This window comes from Natrix helvetica (assembly GCF_964273705.1).
Source record: "Natrix helvetica genome assembly, chromosome: 4".
Classification (NCBI taxonomy): domain Eukaryota; kingdom Metazoa; phylum Chordata; class Lepidosauria; order Squamata; family Natricidae; genus Natrix; species Natrix helvetica.
This window is the reverse complement of record NC_138550.1, coordinates 128,478,837-128,501,495: the sequence shown is the minus strand read 5'-3', so window position 1 is coordinate 128,501,495 and position 22,659 is coordinate 128,478,837. Positions and strand designations below refer to the sequence as shown.

Genomic DNA, 22,659 nt, shown 5'->3' with positions numbered 1-22,659 from the left:
GTGGACAGATTTAGAAAAGTTCTGCTTCTATGACTGAAAATTTAGGTTTTATTGAATTGTTTTCAAGCCAGGCTTGCTCTAAAATTCACACCATGTGAATTTCTTTAGAAAAAAAAAACACACTGCTGTAATAGAAGGTAACAGGATGAGATAATATGGCTGCATCTTATCCAGCCTTCTCTGGGACAGGCCTCAGATTCTGCTGCTGAGGAAGCATGCACTCCAATTGCATAACACAGCAGGCCATCCCAGCACATTGACCTTAACAGGGATTTTCTTCCCATTAAACCAACACAGAACTGGGTGAGAAGTAAAACACAGCCAGTATGATTCCATTCAAATGTATACATTTACAGTTTACATCATCCCCATATATTCCCTTGACTGGGATTTGCTTTGTTCCCATGTTTAAAGCAGATTTATAAAGATCTTCCTTGTTCTGGAAAATAACTAGCTTTTCCTGTTTAATCCAACACAAGCCATGATGGTGTGTAAATTTTATGGCACTTTCACCTTTTCCAGAAGTCTGTGCGAAAGTGACCAACTCAACTAGCAAAGAGGGAATCTTTAAAAATAATTTTAGTTTCTGGTTAACAAAGGTACTTTCCTTTAATTGGAAGCATATCTGAACTCTGCTGAAGATGTGATTCCCAAAAAGGTTTGAATAAACAATAAGCTACGTGTTTTATTTCCATATACAAGACTGCCCTTGCCGTATACAGTACAGCCTAATGAAACAATATGTTCTGGGATATTAAGCCTTAGAGTGATTTATTTGGGAATATTTTAACTTTTTGCTTAATATAATATTTGAACCCAACTAATTCTTCAATTTAGATTCAAAAGATCAGGATTTAAATTCAGAGAGGGAGTGAGAGAGGGAGTGGAAGAGGGGGGGATTTGAGATGGAATATCAAATCTTCAGACCTCCTGGGGGGAAATATGCATAAAATGGAACTGATAAGAGCTTTTTCAAATACTAAAATAAAAGACAAAGACACTTGGAATTGAAAAAGTTAATCATGTTTATTATAAAATTTAAATCCTGATCAATGGAACATACTCCTGAGTACAGGTTACAGGCAATGAGATGGGAAATCACTTATCTGCATATCCACATTACTACAAAAATATTGTAGAATCTCAGTCTTGCTCTTTGAGGGATTGTGTTACCAGGATTTATGTGTTTGCTACAAGGTAGACTCCAACCCATATCCATCACAATACATTCTACCTGCCTTTTGTTTTCTACGATGAAAGGAAGAAAAGGAAATATGTATCATGTTCGTACTCTTTTTATAAAGGGATACAGATATGGACCAAAATCAGAAAAATTCTGTACTTTTAATAGCAAGTATGTACTATAGTGCTGCTGCCAATAGGTATAAAATAAGAGGATATCAATATAAAAGCCTCCTGTCCATCCCTTCCTCTGACATACAATCCAGTTTTTTAATGACTGCTATCAATTTAGGATGGCTCGGTTTGCTTGTTTTCTTCTGAAGGATACTATCTAAGCAAATTCTCAACAGCATTGAGAATTTTGTTTCATTTGGTTCAGTTGACCATACTCTAGGGTAATGCCCTACCTAAGAGGGCAACAAGATTTTCTACATCTTGGCCCCTCCATATTTTTTTGTGTGATAATCTTTTAAAATTTTTGGCACATAGGGATTTGGGGTTTTTCGCAACAATTGTAACAATTCATTACCTGATTAGAGCTGCAAAATATCAAGACACCAGTTTTTTTCTTGGCTGCTATCCCAATTTTTGCTGATCCTTGGATTTGGTAGTCCTAAATTGATGATATTAAGTCTGAACAGTTCAGCTTATTAAGGTGAGAGCCAAACAGTAGTGCAGTGGTCAAACACTGATCTTGCACCCATTTACTGCAATCCTAAACGACTCAGGATTACAATCTCTTTAGATACTGAAGTCAAAGACTTTTTTTAAGGGAACAAGGTATACAAATTCTATTTCTTGGAATAGAACTGGGAAACAGAACATTATGTCCATTTAATTTGCTCAAATTAATACTAATGATAGGCATACGTCAGATATAAAACATACCTTCTAAGGCTAAGAAGACTTTGGCAGGCTATGAACCATTGGAGAATATCCTAGGGATCGGATTGTGAGGGAAGGTGACTATTTAAACTAACTTTCCCAACACCTACTATCAGTAGGTGACACTTACTGGAACGAAGCATGTTCAAACACTAGATCTAAGCCAGGCAAAAGCGTTCATGTTTTCTCGTCTGATTATCTTTGGGATCCTTTCAGTATTTACTGCTTGGAATGCTTTCTGGGTAAGAGAATGAGGCCAAAGGGTTGAAAACTATTAAGTTGAGAATCCCTACAGAGTTTGCCAGGTCTCACTTCACACTGGAGTATTATGGAATATACCTCCTGGTTCCGCCCATGTAATCGGCCTCTCACAAGCACACTGGCCCAGGGAAACCAGGACAGATGTTGTGGGATCTCCTTTATGGGGAAGCCATCCCAGGAGCTCAGCTAGGACCTCTAGTTTCAAGATTACCCAGCCACATTAAGACCCACGTGATTGACTTGGATTCTATGACAATATAGCATTGTGATGTGCAAAGCGAGATTGTAAAGTTTTGTGTGCAAAGTTAGTGGGGGGGGGGCGATTCAACCATTCATGGGATGTTGTTTTCTGAGGTAAGGAAGTCTCCGAAGAATGACACAACTCCACAACACTTTGGTGTAAAAACTACCTGAAGGTTTTTTTGTGTGTTTTGTTGTTGTTGGTTTTTATTACCAAGCTGTTCCAAGTGAAATTTTAATCGGGGTCTTTTAGTCCAAGCCCAACCCATTCTGTACAAAACCTGAACAAGGCAAGATATGCCTGTATTCCCCCGAAAGTGAGCCTCCTGCAAGAACAAGCCTCGAGGACGTGCCGGTGTTCAGAAACTCGGCATCTCCTTCCTCTCTTTCCATTTCTACAAATGGCCTAATGGAAGCGCAGTCAATAAATTACAATAAATAGCATTAGCGGGGTCCACCTGCCCCGCCCTCACCCGCCTGGAGACGTTGAGACTCACAACTCGGGATACGTTCCGGCCCCGCCCGCGGCCGCACAGTAATAGGCAGCGGCGTTAGCCTCCGGGCCTTCGTGGCTCGCATAGGGGAGCCCCAGGTCGCCCGGGCGGCAGGCGAAGGGCAGGTACTGCTCAAACTCGGCGCGGTCCACATCTGCCAGCAAGTCCACGTCGTGCGGGGGCAGCTGCTCGAGCCCCGCGGGGGCCTCCGCCCGGCGACGGGGTTGCTGCTGCTGCTGCTGCGCGTGGTCCGGGGCGGGCGAGGAAGGGTAGGCCAAGGGCACCGGGAAGCGACTACGGAAAAGACTGACGCCGACACTGGGACTACCGCTATTGTTACCGTGGCCGCCGGCAGGGACGCCGTTGCACGGATACTCGGAGCCAGGCGGCGTCGGGTAGCCGTAGGGGCCCAGCAGGCAGCCGCCTTCCTCCGGGTGGGGTGGCGGGAAGAAGACAGGTTCTGCGCAGGCGCCCCCTTGGGATTCGGGCTCCGGCGTAGGCAAGCTGTAGTTCCCGAAATGGGTGCCCAAAGCCGACAGCGGGAGCGGCGCGCAGTCTCGGTAATGGAAGCTCCCGCCGGCGTAATTCGGCTGCTCTGCGTACGAAAGGCCGAGCCCCTCGCAGCTGCCTCCATTTCCCGCCTCTCCGGGCAGGCCCAACTGGTGATGCTGAACTGGGAGGAAGCCGCTCCCGCTGTCCACTGCGCCGTCGTTGCGTTTGAGGCGCTTGACTTGCTTCCTCCGCCGCGGCCGATACTTGTAGTGGGGGTGGTCCCGCATATGCTGCAGCCGCAGCCGCTCCGCCTCCTCTACGAAGGGGCGCTTCTCCTCCTGAGTCAGCGCCCGCCACGACTGTCCTGTCAAGGCAAAGGAGAAATCGAAGTTTAGGCGAGTAAGCGGAAACTTGAGGCCAAGCTGTGGCTGGGCTCGTGGTGGTGGGAGAGTCCAGTTCACTGCTTTTGGCTGGGAGTCACTTTTCCCCCAGACCCGCCTTTGGTTTATGGCACGACTAGATAACTAGTGGTTAAAACTGGTGGCCTCTTCCTCTACTGAGGAAGTGATCGCGACTCGTGCTGTTTTCCTCTAGAATTAGGTCCCCTCTAGATCCCGCCCAGCTGCGGCCGCGGTATGTGGAAAGTACGCAAAAACCCAAGCAAGGAGGGCCAATACCCAAGAAAAGCCAATAATCGCAAGGCGTCGTTGCTTATAGAAACTTTCCTGATCTATATTTCAGTTTGCGGCAGTAACTAAAGTACACCGTCACCCGATTGTCATTGCGCCCTTAGAAGAGCAGTGACCAGCAATGGCCGGGTGCAGCTGGAGTTAAGATTCTTTCATTCTGGTTCTTCGAATGGCCCGTCCCTTCTATTAAGGAGCTGCGGGGCAATGAATCTCGAATCTTAGGGAGAGTGAGCCAATTTCCAGAAGACTTTTAGGAGTTTCCCTAAAAGCTTGCAGTTAGAACCACCGTCGATTCAGGGGATTAGAGTCCTCTGGAGTAGCGTCGGATTGCGCAACGCTCTGTAAAAATCACAAACGAGTCTACTGGGTCAGAGCCTGCTGCTTTCGTTTCTTTACAAGAGTTCCCGTAGTCTCATTTCCGAAAACGGATTATTCCTCGGCGGGCCGTCACATAGAAAAGTAATACTGCGCAATATTTGGATGGCACTTAAGAAAAGTAATACTGCGCAGTATTTCTCAGCGCCCTTTCCCAGCGATCCCCCGCTCCGCCGACGCCTATTGGACTTACCCAGCATCTTGCTAAGCTCCGCGTTGTGCAGATCCGGGTTCTGCTGCGCTAGCCGCTTGCGTTCATCCTTGGCCCACACCATGAAAGCGTTCATGGGGCGACGAATGCGGGCCTCCCCTTTGGCCCGGCCCGAGGCTCCCTGCTGTACTTGATCGGGCGTCGCTTCGCCTTTGCTTTTGCCATCCGTTAAGGGGCTGAGCGATTCTGCCCACTGACACTGCATCATGAGGGGAGGGAGAGAGGACCGTCCTTGCGCCTGGTCGTCGCTACTGGCGTATCCAGCATCGGGGCTGCTCATTTCCACAGAGCTCCACCGGCCCGGCCAGTGTCGGGCCCCTCTCGGTGCCTCCAGAAGGCGAGCAGAGAAGCGAGTCAGTGGTTCGTGCGCCTCGCCGTTCACTGCAAATAAAGGTTGGAAGCGCTTCTGATGCAAGCCCAGAGCTCCCACAGTCCTTGAGTAGCTGGCGGCTGTCACCGCGGGGCTCCGTTTAAACTGAGCAACAGCCAATCGGACGGCGTGGGTGTGGCCAGAGAGTCTGAGCGGGCGAGGAGAGGACCAGTTTTATCTGCAATTCACCTGTATGGGATTGAGCCAGAAATAACCTTTTTCACCGAGGAGTGGATTTTTCCATGACCTGAGTCTACGTGGAAGTAAATTCCATTGAGCTCAATGGGATCTACTTTCAAGTAAGTAAGAGACTCGAAAATGACTTATTAGAGCTGACAAAAGAAAAGGGGGAAATGAAAGGTTTATCTGTGAAAATATGTTTGTTTGTTTGTGTTGGATAGTTTGCTTCTACGTGCACGGAGGGAAGAGTAAGCACTTTCGACCTCTTTCGACCGTTTCCCGTCTGTTGGACCGCGTTTCCTAGACAGGATATGTTCTAACAAATACCATATAAGCAATACTATTTTAAGAACTGGCTTATGGACTGGACTAATTACTTTTTAAATATTGCTTTCTTTATAAATATTGCGGTCGTGTGTAATAATTTGTACGTTGTTACTATGAATATTCACATTTTGGAATATTCTCATTCTATAAACATGGCAATTACCGTTAAACTAATTTGCTATGGTAATTATTCCATTTGTAAAAGTCTTGATTTAATCTGTTTGCTTCTTTAATTGTTATTAACTCTGATTATTCCAGCACAGGAATTCGTTCTAGGATGAAGCAAGTCCAAAGGAGAAAGATGGCGTGATGCCTTGTCTCAATTAACACACGAAGTGAAAGAGGTTTTAGGACATGCATTTACTCATAACATACCCTGGACAAGCTGTTGGAACTGACTTTAACCTTGTCCGGATATAGTAAATCTGATGTCGAAAAAAGTGAAAATACTTTAAACAACCGGAAGTAACTGATACAACGTCTATGTTCTTCCAAGTGATTTCAGCTTTAGCAGTGCATTTTACATTAGAAAGTTCTATTAAAGTAGTTATATTGTGAACCTTGTGTATTACTTATGTGCACCCAATGTTTGAATTTCATTATGATATTACTGAAGAATTTACTTTGATTTACATCATAACATTTACAGGCATGTATATTCGTCGTCTACTTACTTTAGCTAGCAACAGAAGGTTGCATTTCTAAACATATTTAATAGGGTAGCCCCAGTGCAATTTATTCACAGATAAAGATATATCAGAATGCACTTTGGGACTTGAGTTCATACTAATATCATAGGAACAGGTAGCTTCAGATGTTGGTTTTTTTTTGTTTGTTTGTTTTTTGTTTGTTTGTTTTGCTGGCATTTGATTCTGTTTCCTTGATGTAAATTGGGTTCCTATAGAATATTATTCTTTGTGGTCCACAGGAAGTTGTAATCCTAATCTTAACTCCAAATTCACCTTTGCTGCTGTGGGACGTGGATTAGCTTCGCTAGAACATGGCTACAATCCTCAAATGACTCTGAAACCAGGGATATAAAGTGAATGAACTAAAAACCTGAATCTAAAAATGCCTTATATTGTACATTTTTTTATTTTGCAAAATGTTCACTGTAATGTGTGTGCTGCTCTAACTGAACCCCTGTGCAAATAGATTGATGCTGAGATCTTCCTTTTCTGAACGATTATATCCCCACTCCCTCTCCTTGGCTTCAAGTTTCCCTTCAAACCATAAAAGTGAAATGACGGTGTTGAAAACGAAGGCTTTCCCCGCCATCTCCGTCTCCCTTCCTTTGCTGCCTCTTCAATAGTGCGAAGCGTCCTTGAAATCTTCCCTCGTCGGAACCCTTCCGGCCCCTCCGATCACGGGAAAGCTTATTGCAGCTGCCCCAGGGAGGAAGAGCAGAACCGTTTGCAAGGAGCTACGACTCCCGCAGCAGTTACGGAGGAAGTGGCCCGACCGCGCCAATCTGACACTGGCGATTGCGCCCGAATTGCTAAGAGATCAGCCCCAATCACAACTTTCCACAGAAAAGCCGCGATTCAGACTGGTCTGTGTTCAGGTTTCACCCAAGAGCTGCGTTCTCACGCTCCCTTCTCGTTTCTGATGAAGACTACCGGAGAGGGGAGGGGGTGCTTACCCACAGCGCGCTAATTTTTTACTTCAGGGATGTTAGCGCCGCAAAGGGACTTTATTCCAAGCCGGTCTGGCTTCAGAGAGGCTCTTCTGACCCTCCCTTCAAGACCTGAAAGCGAAACCTGTGACTTTCGCTTGTCAAGTCATCCCCTCTATGTAGCTCTACACCTGTATTTTATTCTAAGGAGCAGCATAGGGCGTCCAGTAAACGCGGCGTTTGCGTTTATTTGGGCTTTGCAATTCGGGCAGGAACTCTAAACCGAGAATCGGCGTCTTTGGCACTAGGCGCGACCCTCGGACAAGTCGGTCCTATAAAATCACGGTGGTAATTTGCTTCTAACGTTTCAGTGCTCTGCATCTTGAATAAACTGGCATGTGAGAGTCGCACAAAGGTGTTTTTCCGAAAAGGCAACCGGACTTTCATGAGTTTTTCCTTGAAAACGTTTCGCTTCTCATCCAAGAAGCTTATTTAGCTCCGTAGACATTTAGCAAGAGAGTGAACTTATTTATGGGGGAGACTTAATAACGACCATTGGGAGCAAGAAATGGGAGTCAAAAAAGTCAAGATAGCATCCGTGGACAGTACAATAGAAACCCGTTTTTCTTTCTTTTTCTTTTTACGTGATTCATGCTTGCCACACAAGTAAAGAAAAAAAATTCGGGGTTTCGATTTTGCGCTATTTTGCCATTTTTACCTCGCTGCTCCGGGGACTAACCCAATGATCCCAGGATGGATGTCTCGTGTAAATTTGAAATCAGAACTATCAAAACTTTATTGACAACCCCAGGCTTTGTTATTTAACAGAAAGCAATGATAATTAGTTGAAATAGATCATGACGTAAGTCCAATGCATCTCCGACCCATATGTGCAAGAGCTACCTAACGAAATATTGTTAGCTAATACTTTTGTCTGTCTGTCTATTAATCAATGTCTAAAGCTGGAAGGAACTTTGGAGGTCTTCTAGTCCAGCCCCTGCTCAAGCAGGAGACTCTAGTCTATACCATTTCAGACAGGTGGCTGCCCAGTCTTTTCTTTAAAAACCCCAGTGATGAAGCACCAACAACTTCTGAAGGCAAACTGTTCCACTGGTTAGTTATCCTCACTGTTAGGAAGTGTCTCCTTAACTCCACGTTGCTTCTCTCCTTGATTAGTTTCCATCCATTATTTCTTGTCTTGCCTTCTGATGCTTGGTAAATAAATTGACCTCTTCATCTTTGTGGCGGGGCCCTAAAATATTGGAATATTGCTATCATGTCATCCCTAGTCCTTCTTTTCTCTAGACTAGCCACACCCAATCCCTGCAACCGTTCTTCGTATATATGTTTTACTCTACTTTGTCTATTCTAACTAAAGAAGGGACCGTGTAACCTTTTCTTTCCTCTCCCCTAAAGCCTCCTGGCCGGCCGCCTTCCCTGTGGAAAGAATTCCGCGGCCAGACTGGGGTATTTAATTGAGATCGGCGGGATTATAATAACCTCGAGTCGGAATCGTGTCCATAGGTTCAGTTCGAGCATTTAAAAAACCAACAACCCTCGAAAGTTATCGGTTCGAGGCGAGCATCAAGATAGCATTAACAGGATCCGCTCTGTCCCCTCCTCCTCCTCCGAAAGCCTTCGAATTCGAAGCGGCCTTGGCCTTTTCACACCGAAATCCCGCTTCTCAGGTGGCGGGTTGGAACTGGGGAGAGGCGAGAACCCGAGCAGACGGTGCCTTTTCTGCCTTTTCTTTTTTCTTTTCCCTTCCAACCGCTTTTCCAAGCGCGGCGTGGGGGTTTAAGGAGGGGGGGACGGGACGGACGGAATGCGGTTCTCTCGGCAGCGTTATCAGAGGCGGCCACAAATGCCACATGAAGCGCAGCAAACATCCGGCACGCTTCCTGAGAGCCGCCGCTAGTTCTCAAGACAAGCGAGAGAAAAAAGAGGGAGGGCTCCAGGGAGGGGGGGCAGTGGGTGGAGGCGCCCAGATCTCTGGAGACCGACGCGCGCGAGGACACAAACACACACAACACACAAACACACACACACACAGGCAGAATTCAGCGGCGCAGGGCGCAGAGATGCAGACACGCTCCTATTGTTTGTGGGCGCCTTTGCAGACTTAGCTTCGCCCTCACTTCCCCCCTCCCCGGGGAATTTTAAGTAGGAGAGAGTTAAAATTACGCACGCACACCTTACGCCAGCGTTTTGAATCTGCACCACCATCCCACACACTCGCACACATGCGTTACACCGGATAGAAGGGCTAACCTTAAGGCAAATAGATCTGGAGGAGAGAGGAGTAGAATGGTCTGAAATTTTCCTATTGGAAAATGTCGTCGACTAATTGTCCTCTTGGGCGCTGCCCTATACAGAATTGGCTTTGTGCGCAAGCTACGCGACAATGATTTGCGTGAAGCTTGTTCCAAAAATATATCCTATTAGATGCAATAAGAGTCCCTTCCTCGGGGAGAGCTTTCTGCTTGGCCCCAGCGCCCTTCTACTGATGGGCGAGGCTTGCCTTTCCCGCACCTGTCCTTGAGTCGCTTCTTGGACACCCACCTGGAAAGCGGAAATAGCGGAGACAACAACTATGTCTGGATCCAGTGGCGGATTAAAGCGTGAATGGACCAAAGGGATCCAGTCACCTAAGCAGGGAAGGGGTGTTGTGAATCCCGCCCTTCCCTTAACTTTAGCCCTAAAACATTTCTCCTTTTTTTCCAGACTCGAAAATGTCTCTGGGTCTCTTGAACTGTATTCGGTCCGAGTGTTGTACTCTGCGTTTTTCGAAATGTAAAAATAAAAAAGGTCTTCCTCTTCTACTGAGCCCAAGTCTGTTTTACAACTGCAGCATTGCCGCTATTGTTTCTGCAGAAGTGACATTTAGGCCGTGGTTGCAAAGAGCTTCGCAGCTTCCTTCAATGATGTTCTAGGCTACGTGAGGTTTTCAACGTCGTTTCTCTCAACAGTGCTGTATTTCTTTCCTTATGACTTCGGGGCGCTTCGCTTAGGTTTCCAGAGCGCCTTTCTCCAACACCTACATTTGAAAAGAGGATTTCAGGTCATTTGGCCCTGTGGCTCTTTGCAAGCCCTCCTTTGAAGCTATATTTAAATGTAATCAGTGGAGTTTTGCAAATCGAATGGGTTTAGGACCAACCGCTAATCCATTTATTTCCTTTCCTTCCTTTACTGATAACATATTGGATCTAGTTCAATCCGACAATAGTACTTTGTGGCCCATTTCCCTTGATTTCCAAGGAAAGAAAGAGTTGTGCATTTTTTTCCATACAGAAATAAGTCAAACTACTATTGGCTTTCAATCAAGCTAAATATCTTTCGGCACTTGTTCTCTCTCCTTTATCTTTTTGTTTCCTGCCTTCTCTTCCCCCATCTCCCCTCCATCTTTAGACACCAATTTTTGTCCAAGTTTCCTTCCAATAAGACTAGGCAGAAATGAGAGAAGACTTCTATCATGTTATAAGGGGAAGAGGAAAGGACATATGATTTCATTTCTTTTGGGAAGAAAGGGAACATATTACAGCCATTTCTGCTTTAAATTTATTATGAAATGGGGTTGACAGTCAGATTTTACTTTTAGATACAACAGCCCTGCATTGTCTTACTGCAAGGGTGTCCAAACTTGGGAACTTTAAGACTTGTGGACTTCAACTCCCAGAATTCCCCAGCCAGCCATGCTGGCTGGGGAATTCTGGGAGTTGAAGTCCACAAGTCTTAAAGTTCCCAAGTTTGGACACCCCTGTCTTACTGCAATGTCCAGAAAATAATGAAGACGTTAACCTGGGATTTGTTTTCATTTTGCTAAATTGACAGTTTGCTTGTGCTTCTCAGGTTCACTCATGTCCATCCACCTCCTTGCCTTGAAATAACATCATTAACTGCCCAACAGTTTTGTGATTTACCTTGATACACAATCCTGACAGGATTTGTGTCTCTTTTCTCTGGGGTTATCTTGCCCTGCTGTCTTCCCAAGCGCTTATTTCTCTGTATTACTTTAACATAGGAGATGCCCAAATGGATTAAAGGAAGAAGAGCAGGCAAACCAGCCTAAAGTGAGACAAAGCCCTGAACTTAGATTTCCCATTCCTGCTGCAATGAGCTGGTGCTGGATGTCTTCCTTAAGCAATCACTAGTGATGTGCCTAAAGAAGAGAGCACCAAACCCAGAAAAGGAAAATAGTCACTTTTCTTATCATTGCAGGCACATTAACACATCAAGACAACACTGGTTGGCGATGAGTCAGAGGGAATGCAATACACATAGGATAATGACTGGCAAACGCTGCGCTATTGGGTCACTCCAGCTCACCTTTGAAAACTCCACCAAATGCAATAGTGTCAGTGCAATGCCTTCTCTCCCCCCCCCCATTATGAGTCAAAAGACCCCTTTTTGCTTCTCTCCACAGATTGTATAAGATAAATTACATAAGTCTAATTAGCTATTTACATTTTTAATAAATGGCTTGTGTTTTATTCTCATAAAAATTGAAGAGGAGTATACTTTTGGCGAATTTCTATCTTTTCAGTATTTGTCCCATTCTGTTTGTTTGATGATTGGCTTTTGAAGAATGATGTTTCCTCATCATTTCAAACTGTGCCAAAATGTGTATGCAAAATGCCTTGTGCAAAGCCTTTGATTGCTTTTTGGTATTTTCAAATGTATTGTTTTTATAAAGCAATTTTACTTAAAGAAAAGTTGAAAACCTCAATGAGCTGAGCTTCTCTTCTCAGCAAAGACAGAAATGACTGCCAGATTGCCTATTTTTCAGGATTGTATCTTTTACATTCTGGAGGAAAGAAAAAAGGAAGGAAGGAAGGAGGGGGGGAGGGAGGGAAGGAAAGGGAAGGGAAAGGAAAGGAAAGGAAAGGAAAAGGAGCTTATTTATCTGTAAAAAATATTTAACCTGGCAACAGCAAAAATACATAAAAAAGATAAAGGTTCCCCTCGCAGATATATGCTAGTCGTTCCCGACTCTAGGGGATGGTGCTGATCTCCATTTCTAAGCTGAAGAGCCAGTGCTGTCCAAAGACATGTGCCCGGCATGACTAAATGCTGAAGGTGCACAGAACACTGTTACCTTCCCACCAAAGGTGGTTCCTATTTTTCTACTTGCATTTTTACATGCTTTCGAACTGCTAGGTTGGCAGAAGCTGGGGCAAGTAATGGGAGCTCACTTCATTACGTGGTGCTAGGGATTCAAACCGCCAAAGTGCCGACTTTTCTGATCAACAAGCTCAGCGTCACTCTTTTAAAGTATAAATCCCCACCTTTTAGAAGGCTCCCTTATCACTGAAGGTAGGTCCTTGTGTCTAATCAGACTACATAACAGGATTATATTGATATTCTACGGTTGCCTGACTTGTCTTGATTGTGGAGTTGCAAAATCTCCATGCTACCTCTTGCGGTATCATTCCTTAATTCCCTTTGAAAGTTGTTTGTTTAAGGGATGAGAATCAGACAAGTGCTATTTCTTGGAGCCACCATCTAAAAGAAGAAACAAAATACATTTGAGAAAGGATAGTAGGAAAGACATTGCTCCTCTCATTTCAGACAATATATTGGACTATTTACTTTTTAAATATTTTCTATTCATTTTTAAATGCTGCCCTCATTGATTGATACGCTATTTTAAACACCCATACTACATCCTTCTTTTTTCTTTCTTTTTGGAAAGAGGCAACTATGTCATCAAAATGTTAAGTAGTCCCCAGTTCAGTAATACTCATCTGAAATGATTCAATGCAAAAGCAGTATGGTTCCTACATCTAGACTCAACTGAGGCATACATTGGAGAACAACTCTTCCCCTATATTTTTTTAACCAAATCATAGAAATGCTCTCTTTCATTCTCAATTTTTCTGTGGAAAAAAAAATATCCGCATAATACAAAAGATAACATGTAGTATACAACATATAACCACAGCATATAACACATTTGTTTTTAAATCTTCTTGATATGGAAAGCAGTTTAAATAAATATAAATGTAAAAGAATTGCAAAAATGATATAGAGTAAGTCATGATAAACTGAAAAGTATACAAGCCACTCTATATTAGGAATTCTGCAATTCCCTAAAGAAAGATGAATGTGGTCCAATTTTAAATGTTTACTCCTTCTCATTTTCTGTCTACAGACATTTTCAACTACCCCATCTAATTTTTTGAAGAAACCAAAGGAGACAATATTTTCAGTGATGGGCTGGCAGAATTTGAACCTCCAGATTAAGACTTTCACATTTATTTGAGCTTTTATTTAATGTTATGATCATGCAGGTTTAATTTAATGGAATGATTAGGTGTAATGATGGGGGTGGTTTTTCTGAGTTTTGAAATGGGTAATGGTTAGCAAGATTGTTTATGACTTGAGGAACTTTTAAAATTGCTTTGAGTTTTTCCAAGTAAAATCAGTTAGAACCCTTAATTTTTAAGAATTTTCAAAGTTTTTTATTGATCCATCAAAGTGAATATTCTTTCTAAATTAAAACAAATGTCTGTAATATATCCCATGCATTGGTACCAGCTGGAATACTGCCTACTAAGAAATAATTATTCCAAAATATTCAAAGTTATATTTTAAGCTAGAATCAATATATATCCCTCCCAGTCTCTTTGCTGTACATATTGTTCTGACTAATCAAGGGAACAGCACAATATTTATAAGTACAAAACTTGTGAACTTTGGACTATTAAAATGACTGGTTGTCACCGGGCTCATATTTTAAAGCAGGATAGGTGTAGAGGTAGGCAAACATTGTTTATGGATATTTATCAGAATATCTTGCATATGAATCTTATCAAATACAGTTTTTCTCCATGGGGGTTTAAAATAAGGCTGTTTTTGGATATTGATGGCCTCCCACTCTCAGTTAAAACTGTAATATGGCTACTCTATTATGCTGAGTTCATCTGTCTCACCATCTGAGGTTTCTACAGAGGTGTGTGTTTTGCCTTCAAACCAGTGCTGGCTCCTGAAGATTGCCTTCAGTTTTCTTGGCAAGATTTCAGAAGTGGTTTGTCATTGTCTCCTTCCTAGGGCTGAGAGAGTGTGGCCCAAAATCACCTAGCTGGCTTCGTGTCTAAAGCAGGACTAGTGTCTAAAGCTCCTGGTGTCCAACCTAATGCCTTAACCACTAACCAAACTTTCTCTTTGAAATTGTTGTTCCTTGTACTAATTCCCCTATATTGTGATCCTGTAGATAACAATAAGTTGTTAGGTTAGCAAGGGAAACATCAGGAACGCAATAAAATTTAGTGAATCACAGACTTCCTATGGAAAATTAGTGCCCAGAATTATTACTAGTGACAGCTGAACTCTTTCTTTAAATTACTAAAGTAGGATGGAAATTCTGGAAGAATATATTAAGGCTAAATATATGAAAGACTCACTGGAGAAGAGCCTAATGCTGGGAAAGATTGAGGGCAAAAGAAGAAAAGGACGATAGAGAACAAGGTGGCTGGATGGAGTCACCAATGCAATAGGCATGAGCTTAAGTGGACTCCAGAAGATGGTAGAGGACAGAAAGGCCTGGAGGAATGTTGTCCATGGGGTCGCGATGGGTCGGACACGACTTTGCAACTAACAACAAAAATATATAAATATGCTAATATTTTCACCAATTCCCTATGCAATCCCATGCACATTTACTAAATATATCCATTTTATTAAAATTTACTACCTAATAAATTTATTTTTAAAAACTGTCAGCCTCACTAGATGGACCAAAGCAAAAAATCAACGGGAAGAATGAAACACCTTTTACTTAGATTGGCTATAGTAACAGAATCCCGAGAGTCTGGCTGTGCGTGTCTCCTCCTTATACTTGAAGTAATTAAGGGAAGTATCTACCTGAGCGACTTCCAAGTGTTATCTTAACCTTCCAACCTCTTTTGCCTAGGCAATGGTTCCTGCATATCTCTGACAAAGCCATCTTCCTTATTCTCTGGAAAAAATGAGTCCCAATATATTTGGATATAGCATTACCTGCATCATATCATCAACCTAGATATGATTTATGGTGGATCTGAAAGGGAGAAGGTGAGAGATAAGAAAACAGGGACTTTGTGTGTGTTTTGAGGGCCAGATAGACTTGTGGGTATCTGATACTTCATAATAAGCTGTGATAGACATTGGCTTATATATTGAAATACAAATAAAAAGGGTACAAATGGAATACCTTTCATCCTGGGATGAATTGTGAGGATTTGTTCTTTTCTTTATCATTTACATGCAGAAGCATCCTTCATTCTTGTGACGTATGCTAGATTAATTTTGAATATGGATACATTGCTTTTTCAGAACAGTGCTAAATGTGTGTTCAAAAATAGCACACATGCCAGATCATAGATGAAGGCAACTTCCATGTCTCTAGCCTGTTAATTGGCTACTTTGACTGGTAGCAAATGTGCAAAGCACTTGTCTACACTTTCAGCTCTATGGTATCTTATTTTAGAGATAATTCTTAATGGGAGAAGAACTAGATTTCAAGCAATTTGCCAAATATTTTCCTTAATTTGTTTCCACTTAAAAGGTATGCTGTAAACATCCTAATCTGTTTTTATAGTGACCCAGTCATAGTAGGAGTAGTTAATTACTAGATCCTTTCCTAACCATATCTAGAAAGGATAAGAATTTAACCTGGGACCCTTTCCAAGTGAAACATACATTTTAACTAAAATAAACTAAAATAAATAACAAAAATACAATATCCCTGAAACTACCGGTAGCTGTATAGCTGTTATTTTTACTGTGCATACTTTCTCTATCATGTCACTACAGGAATGTTACTACACCCAGGATCTTGGTGCAAGGCAATCCCTAGAGATGTTTGCTAAAAGTTCTTGTTCAGCTATTTTCTCAACACGGTAAAAGTATCTATCTATGCCATTTTTGTTCAACACAGAGAAATTAACACATACATCCATAGATACAATTAAACTTAGCAGATATAATTTATAGATACCAAACATGTATGGTAAATTTTGGGTAAACATACCAACATTTTTATTTAAAATGTAATGATTTAATTTAAGGCTATTACCCTTTAAATATAGAATTTTGGTAGCAAAGGATATGTTCTATTGACACTATATCCTGGTTATTAAAGGGACACACTCTTTCAAAGGGGCTAATTTCTTTTTGTCCTCCACATAACATCTCAGATGGGAAATCATTTGGCTTAGCTCCTTTGGGGTCAAAATATGCAAAATAGCAGATGCAGCATCACAGTCCAATCCCTATCCATTTTGTATATGAATGGACATCACACACATCTTTTTAAAAATTGGGCCGTGGATTGTGATGCTGCATCTGCCATCTTGCAGATATTGATCTATGCACACGCACAAATACACAGATGCTGCTTTTATAGCAGATATAATACTAAATTAATATTGAATTTTAACACCTTTCCTTTGACACCCAGAGTAATGTGATGTTAATGTTATGTTCTCGGTAATCAAATGCCTAAAGGAACTTTAACAGTGGCAAAATTCCTAAATGGTGCTGTTAGGGTAAGAAAGCAAGTTGGTGTTAATTCGTATAAGGATATTGAGGCTTATGCTTATATAATTCAGTTATATAATTTTGGATTTTAAAATAATATTGTGTTTTGTTAGGGTCCACAGATTGTTTAAATAAACTGACTGACCCCCAACAGAAGTTGTTGTGTTGTAAACCTGTTCATGTTTATTGGATTCAGCATAATTGAAATCACACTTTTTGTTTAAATTTTAGAGTTTATTTTGCTACCTTGACCTATACTAAAGAAGAAACAACATCGACACCATGAGAAAAGTGTCTCTCGCTGTTAAATGGTTGCTGGTAATTCCCAGTTTTCTAGGTTATTTCATTGAAGATTTCAGAAAAATTGAATCTTTTTATTTTATTTTTAAAAAATATCTTCTGCTTCTCACTCCTTTAAAATATCTCCTAGATTAATCCAGGCAATTTGGACCATTCAGATCTGTTTAAATTTTAAGTGGCTAAAAGCACAGTCAGGTTTGTAACTATGAGAGGCAGAGAATTACTGTATCAGTCACTTCTTATCTTTTCAAACTTCCCATTAACTGACGATGAAATAAAATCAATTGGTATCATTTCCCCATTCATATGCTCCATGCATGTGTGAACATGCATCCATTGTTTTGTAAAAAAAAAAAGGTTGAAAGAGAAAGAGAGAGAAAAAAAGAGAAAGGAAGAAAAGAAAAAATATGGAGGCAGTTTGAGGGGCAATCTATGTACGATGAGATATTTAAAACAAAAGATTAAATTAAACCACTTAAAAGCTTCATAGCAATACACCTCAGTGGGCTTTCAAACTCCTGTGGTCTGCACTACTAGAAATCACCTTCTGTAACCACTTCCCACAAATGGGAACACCTTTTGAAACACAAGGCAGCAATACGCTGCCATTTTTAGAATGGCATTGACAAAGCTGGACCTCATCTTCCCATTCGAAGAAAAAACAGCATCAGGAGGCCGTAGCAGTGTTTGTGGGATTAAAAGAATTTAGCATTCTCTGTAGCCCAGTGCTGAAACTGCATCAGTGGTGGGATTCATTTTTTTTTACTACCGGTTCTGTGGGCGTGGCTTGGTGGGCGTGGCATGGCTTGGTGGGCATGGCAGGGGAAGGATATTGTAAAATCTCCATTCCCTCCCCATTCCAGGGGAAGGTTACTGCAAAATCCCCATTTCCTCCTGATCAGCTGGGACTCGACTTGAGAATAGATGGGGATGGGGCCAATCAGAGGTGTTATTTACCTGTTCTCCGGACTACTCAAAATTTCCGCTACCAGTTCTCCAGAACTGGTTAGCACCTGCTGAATACCACCTCTGGACTGCACCATCATTAGAGGAACTTACCTGTTGCTTAACTGGGTTGTGGATGAGGATACAAAAACAAATAAGATGAATTTTAACTGTTTTCGCAGACGGTAAGCTCAAAAACAATATTATTCAAGCTTGATTCCCATGTTAAGTTCTAACCCAAAGCTCCCACTTTGAACATGTTCAATACACACAAGTAAAAATATATGGAATGTTCGTATATAGACTGGTTTAGGAGTTTTTGCTTAAGAACATGGTGTTCCCAAGTAATCATCTGCTGCAAGATTTAAAGAAAGACTATGCTTCAATTATTCTGCCCTATCTTCATATTCTTGTAAACAGAACTCACCAAAGCAAACAGCAAAGACAATAGCAAATTATGAAGTGGATCAGAAGCAGAACTTCAAAGCTTCCCTCAGAGCACTTGCACTGTGAAGGATGCTTTGAACCTAGGTTAAAATGTCACAAGGGTGGCTACATGACCACTGCTTTTATCAGTGGTTGAGTATCAACAAGCAAATACTGTGACCAAAAAAAGATAAAACTGGAGAGATACTGAATGTCAAAAACTGAGCGTGAAGTATGTTTAGAATAGATTTATTTTAAAACTCTTGATAATTTATTGCTTCACAAATGTTTTCAGATGCAATCTGAAAATGACAGAATTTATGAATCCAAATGAGTCTGGTAGTACCTTTTCAGACTGACAGATTTTATTTTATTGTTTTTAATAAAATGTATTAATCTGGCATGGTGTTATGAGACTCTGATTGTTGGTTACCAGAGGTTAATAGTGCTTTCTTCCTACCGAAAATAAGGTAGTTTCTGACTTGTTCCAAATGTAATTCAACCAAATGAAGCATTTTGTTTTTATGCGGTTTTCACAACTGTGCTGACTCATGAGGCATTTTATTCTTGATAGTAGAGATCCCTAATCTCGTGATAGCAGAGAGCTGAGATCAGAGCTTTCCTAGATAAAGAGTTTATTAATGCCCACCCACCCACCCACCCACCCAAAAGGCACGTTCCAAGTTACTGAGAGAAGACAGTCATATTGAGTGGGAAAGATTTGGGAATGAGTGGAATAGCCTTCAAGCAAAGGGAAGCTGTATATAGATATCTTTGATTGGGAAAACAACAACAACAACAACAACAACAATCCTATGTAGCATATGGGGAAGAAATGAAGTTAAACTGTGAAGTTTTCTTTCTGTTAATACTTTCTGTTAATACTAGGGCCTGGGCTTTTCCAATAAAATACAATGACAGATTCAGGACTAATCAATATAATATTTCTTTGTATGACATAGAATTAAAATATGTACAGTGTATATGTGTACAGTACGACCTATAATTTAAACATGTATAGTAATTCACTAAATAATACATAGTTAAGGCCACCGGTTTAGATAGCTTCAAAAATGAGAGCAGAAAAATTACTGTAGAAGATATGTAGGGGTCATTTATGATGGCTATATATCACTTCTATTAAATACAGTTGTTAATAAACAACAAATATCCTTCTGATAGATATCTAAGATGTAATTGTGTTCTTAAAACAAAATAAAAAAGAGAAGCAAAAGAGAGAATAGAATTAGGTTTTGCAAAGATCACACAAAAATGGGTGAATTCAGGTGAAAAGAGGGTGATTCTTGATAGAAGAACCTTTTTCTGAAATGTGTGTTTCCTAGGCCACAGAGAATTTTTACAAGAGGATTGTGGGTATAGTTTTGAAACTAAGTACAGAACTGAAACTTTCAGGAAGAAGTTAATCTGGATGCTTTCTTACTGGATCATGCTTTCTAACAAATGGTTCAAGGGACTCCCTAAAGACATCAAAAATCTTTAAGGTAGAACAAATATTATGAGTTTCCAAGCCTTTCCCAAGAAAAAAGAATTAGTTTGAATGAGTTATGAACTTCGGTAATAAATTCCATGATTGAAATGGAAAGGCATTTGCCAGGAGAAAGTAAAAATTTTGAACTGTCAATTTTCCATTACTCTGGTAAACTTCTCTTTTAAAGGGAATTATATGCAATTGAACTGTCACTTAAGGAAAAATATTGATATCCTTTGGCATAATTTGATATCTAGTCCTTGTCATGACTCAGACAAACTAGAACAGAATCAGCGAAGGTGAATGAGGATCATCAGGCACCTTGAATTACTGTACAATAGTTCAACAGAGACTAAGAGAATTGAGAATGTCCAACTTTGAGAAGATTAAGAAACTATTTGATAGAATCCTTTAAATACATGGAAGAATATCACATAGAAGCTGAGGACCAGTTCTGTATAATCCAGAGAATAAGAAACAGAATAATAGATCTGCCTTCTTGTAATTCAATATAGGAGGGTAAATGATAACTGAATGTTAGAAAAAGATTTTCTAATAGTAATAACATTTAGACTGTGGAACTACTTATCCAAGAGATTATGTTTCCTCATTTTTTTGATGTGTTCAAGTGAAGGCCAAGCAACTATTGATTCTGAGTTTGGATTCCTGCATTTAACAAGAGCTTGGACTGAATGGTGCTATATAGACTCTATAATTGTACGATTCTATTTGTAAAGTCAGAACATGGTAATCAAAACTATTAAAGCTGAGAATACAAATACTGGGGTACTATGTAGTAGTATTACTACATACATGGCTATTAGTATAGCCATAATACAAAATAATTCTTGGGGTTTTTGTTCTTCAGACTTTAGCCAAAATAAAGAATAATCTATCAAAATAAAAAGAGACTTAATAATTGCATAATTTAATTTTGAGTATAGAATGTATATGCTACTAAAACTCTTGCTTTTAAGACCAACAACTAGGTGAAACCATACATTCTAGGATAATAATTTTTGAACCAGGTTTTGGCTGCTGCAGTGTTACCAGCTGCAGTTGTATTGCTGGGTTGCAATTGTGGCTATGTGATCTTCATTTTCAACATTCCATCGCAGCTTCCCTGCCAATCTTGCAGTCCCTTGCTCCCTCCCCCACCAGAGAAGAAGCAGAGAAGGGAGGTGAAGGGAGGCAAGGCGAGGCAAGGCAAGGCGAGGCAAGGCAAGGCAAGACAAGGCATGGCGAGGCGAGGCAAAGCAAGGCAAGGCAAGGCAAGGCAAGGCAAGGCAAGGCAAGGCAAGGCAAGGCAAGGCAAGGCAAGGCAAGGCAAGGCAAGGCAAGGCAAGGCAAAGCAAAGCAAAGCAAAGCAAAGCAAAGCAAAGCAAAGCAAAGCAAAGCAAAGCAAAGCAAAGCAAAGCAAAGCAAGGCAAGGCAAGGCAAGGCAAGGCAAGGCAAGGCAAGGCAAGGCAAGGCAAGGCTTCCAATACTCCTTCCAGATTCACACAAGGAAACTCAATGGGAAATCAGGCAGGAAATTGGAAGTCATTATTGCTTCCACTGATTTTTTTGGCCTGCCTTTGGTCATTCTATTTCTCTATGTGGGTAGGGAAATATCTCTGAAACTCAGACCCAACACATCTAGTATCTTCAGCATCACACATTCAGAAGATGGGAGAATGGATACCAATTTGATTGTCATTAGCTGTGACATTACAGTGAGAGACTGAAACAGATGAAATCAAGTCTCCCACCAGAAAGCAACTTTAATGAGCCTGGGAACTACGATATACCAGAATTGTATACTGTCAACTTATTTCATTTCTAGGCAAAATATATTACATAAAACTGAAGACTATAAGAAACAGATATTAGAATTAAAATTATTGAGAGAATTAACAGAAGCATATTTTCACAGCTGGAAGCAAAAAAAGAATTAAGGAATCTTTTGTTGAAAATGAAGAGAGGTTCGTATCTTGTCCCTTGCTCAATAGGCAGGAAAAAAAGTAATGGTAATAGTAGAAATAATAATAGACTATCTTCCTAGGGTCACAAGTTCACTGGGATAGTGACTAGCCATGAAATACAGGAAGGTTGTTATTTGGAAAACTAAAACTAAGACAAATTTGGTCCATTGAAATGCAGAGACATCATACTAATAACAATAGTACATATTGTCAAGGCCACAAATTATCCCAGTTGTTACAAAGGACTATGACAGACTGAAGGAAAAAGTAAGTCATTATTTGTCTGATAGATTCTTGTACAAAATAATGAGACAAAACTTGGATTGTAAAGTTAGGAAGAACTATATGACCTATCTGGTCTTTTGGGCAAAATTCTTGGCAAAGACCTGCAAGCAGATCCAGCCAGTCAACACCATATAAAACAATTAATTGTTTGAGCAGACATGTTCTTATCCAGCAATGGAATGTATCAAAAACAGTCAGAAAGACTTCCGACAACAGAAAATTAGGTATTTGTTTTGGAGCATCTGCCTTAATAAAGGCAAAAGATACTGTGGAAGTTTTTGCTACTCACCTGCTTTACACAATTCCAAAGGAATGTTTTGCATTTGAGCAGGAGAACAAATTAGTCAAAGGAAATGAAAATAAAATTGCCAAAGTTAGTTCCCCTTAAAAAGTCCATTGTTCACTTGCCA

General features: G+C 41.0%; 1 protein-coding gene across 1 annotated transcript in view; it reads right to left on the bottom strand.

The window, feature by feature from the left end:
* Positions 1-2,759: 2,759 nt before the first annotated feature.
* SOX17 (SRY-box transcription factor 17) overlaps positions 2,760-22,659 on the bottom strand; it is a 66,688-nt gene continuing 46,788 nt past the window's right edge. Inside the window, exons 2-3 of the mRNA XM_081951721.1 lie at positions 4,812-5,388; positions 2,760-3,918 (exon numbers count right to left, since the gene is read on the bottom strand). Of these exons, the coding sequence (XP_081807847.1) occupies positions 3,062-3,918; positions 4,812-5,109 (1,155 nt within the window). The 5' untranslated portion in view covers positions 5,110-5,388 and the 3' untranslated portion in view covers positions 2,760-3,061. The remainder of the gene's footprint in view (positions 3,919-4,811; positions 5,389-22,659) is intronic.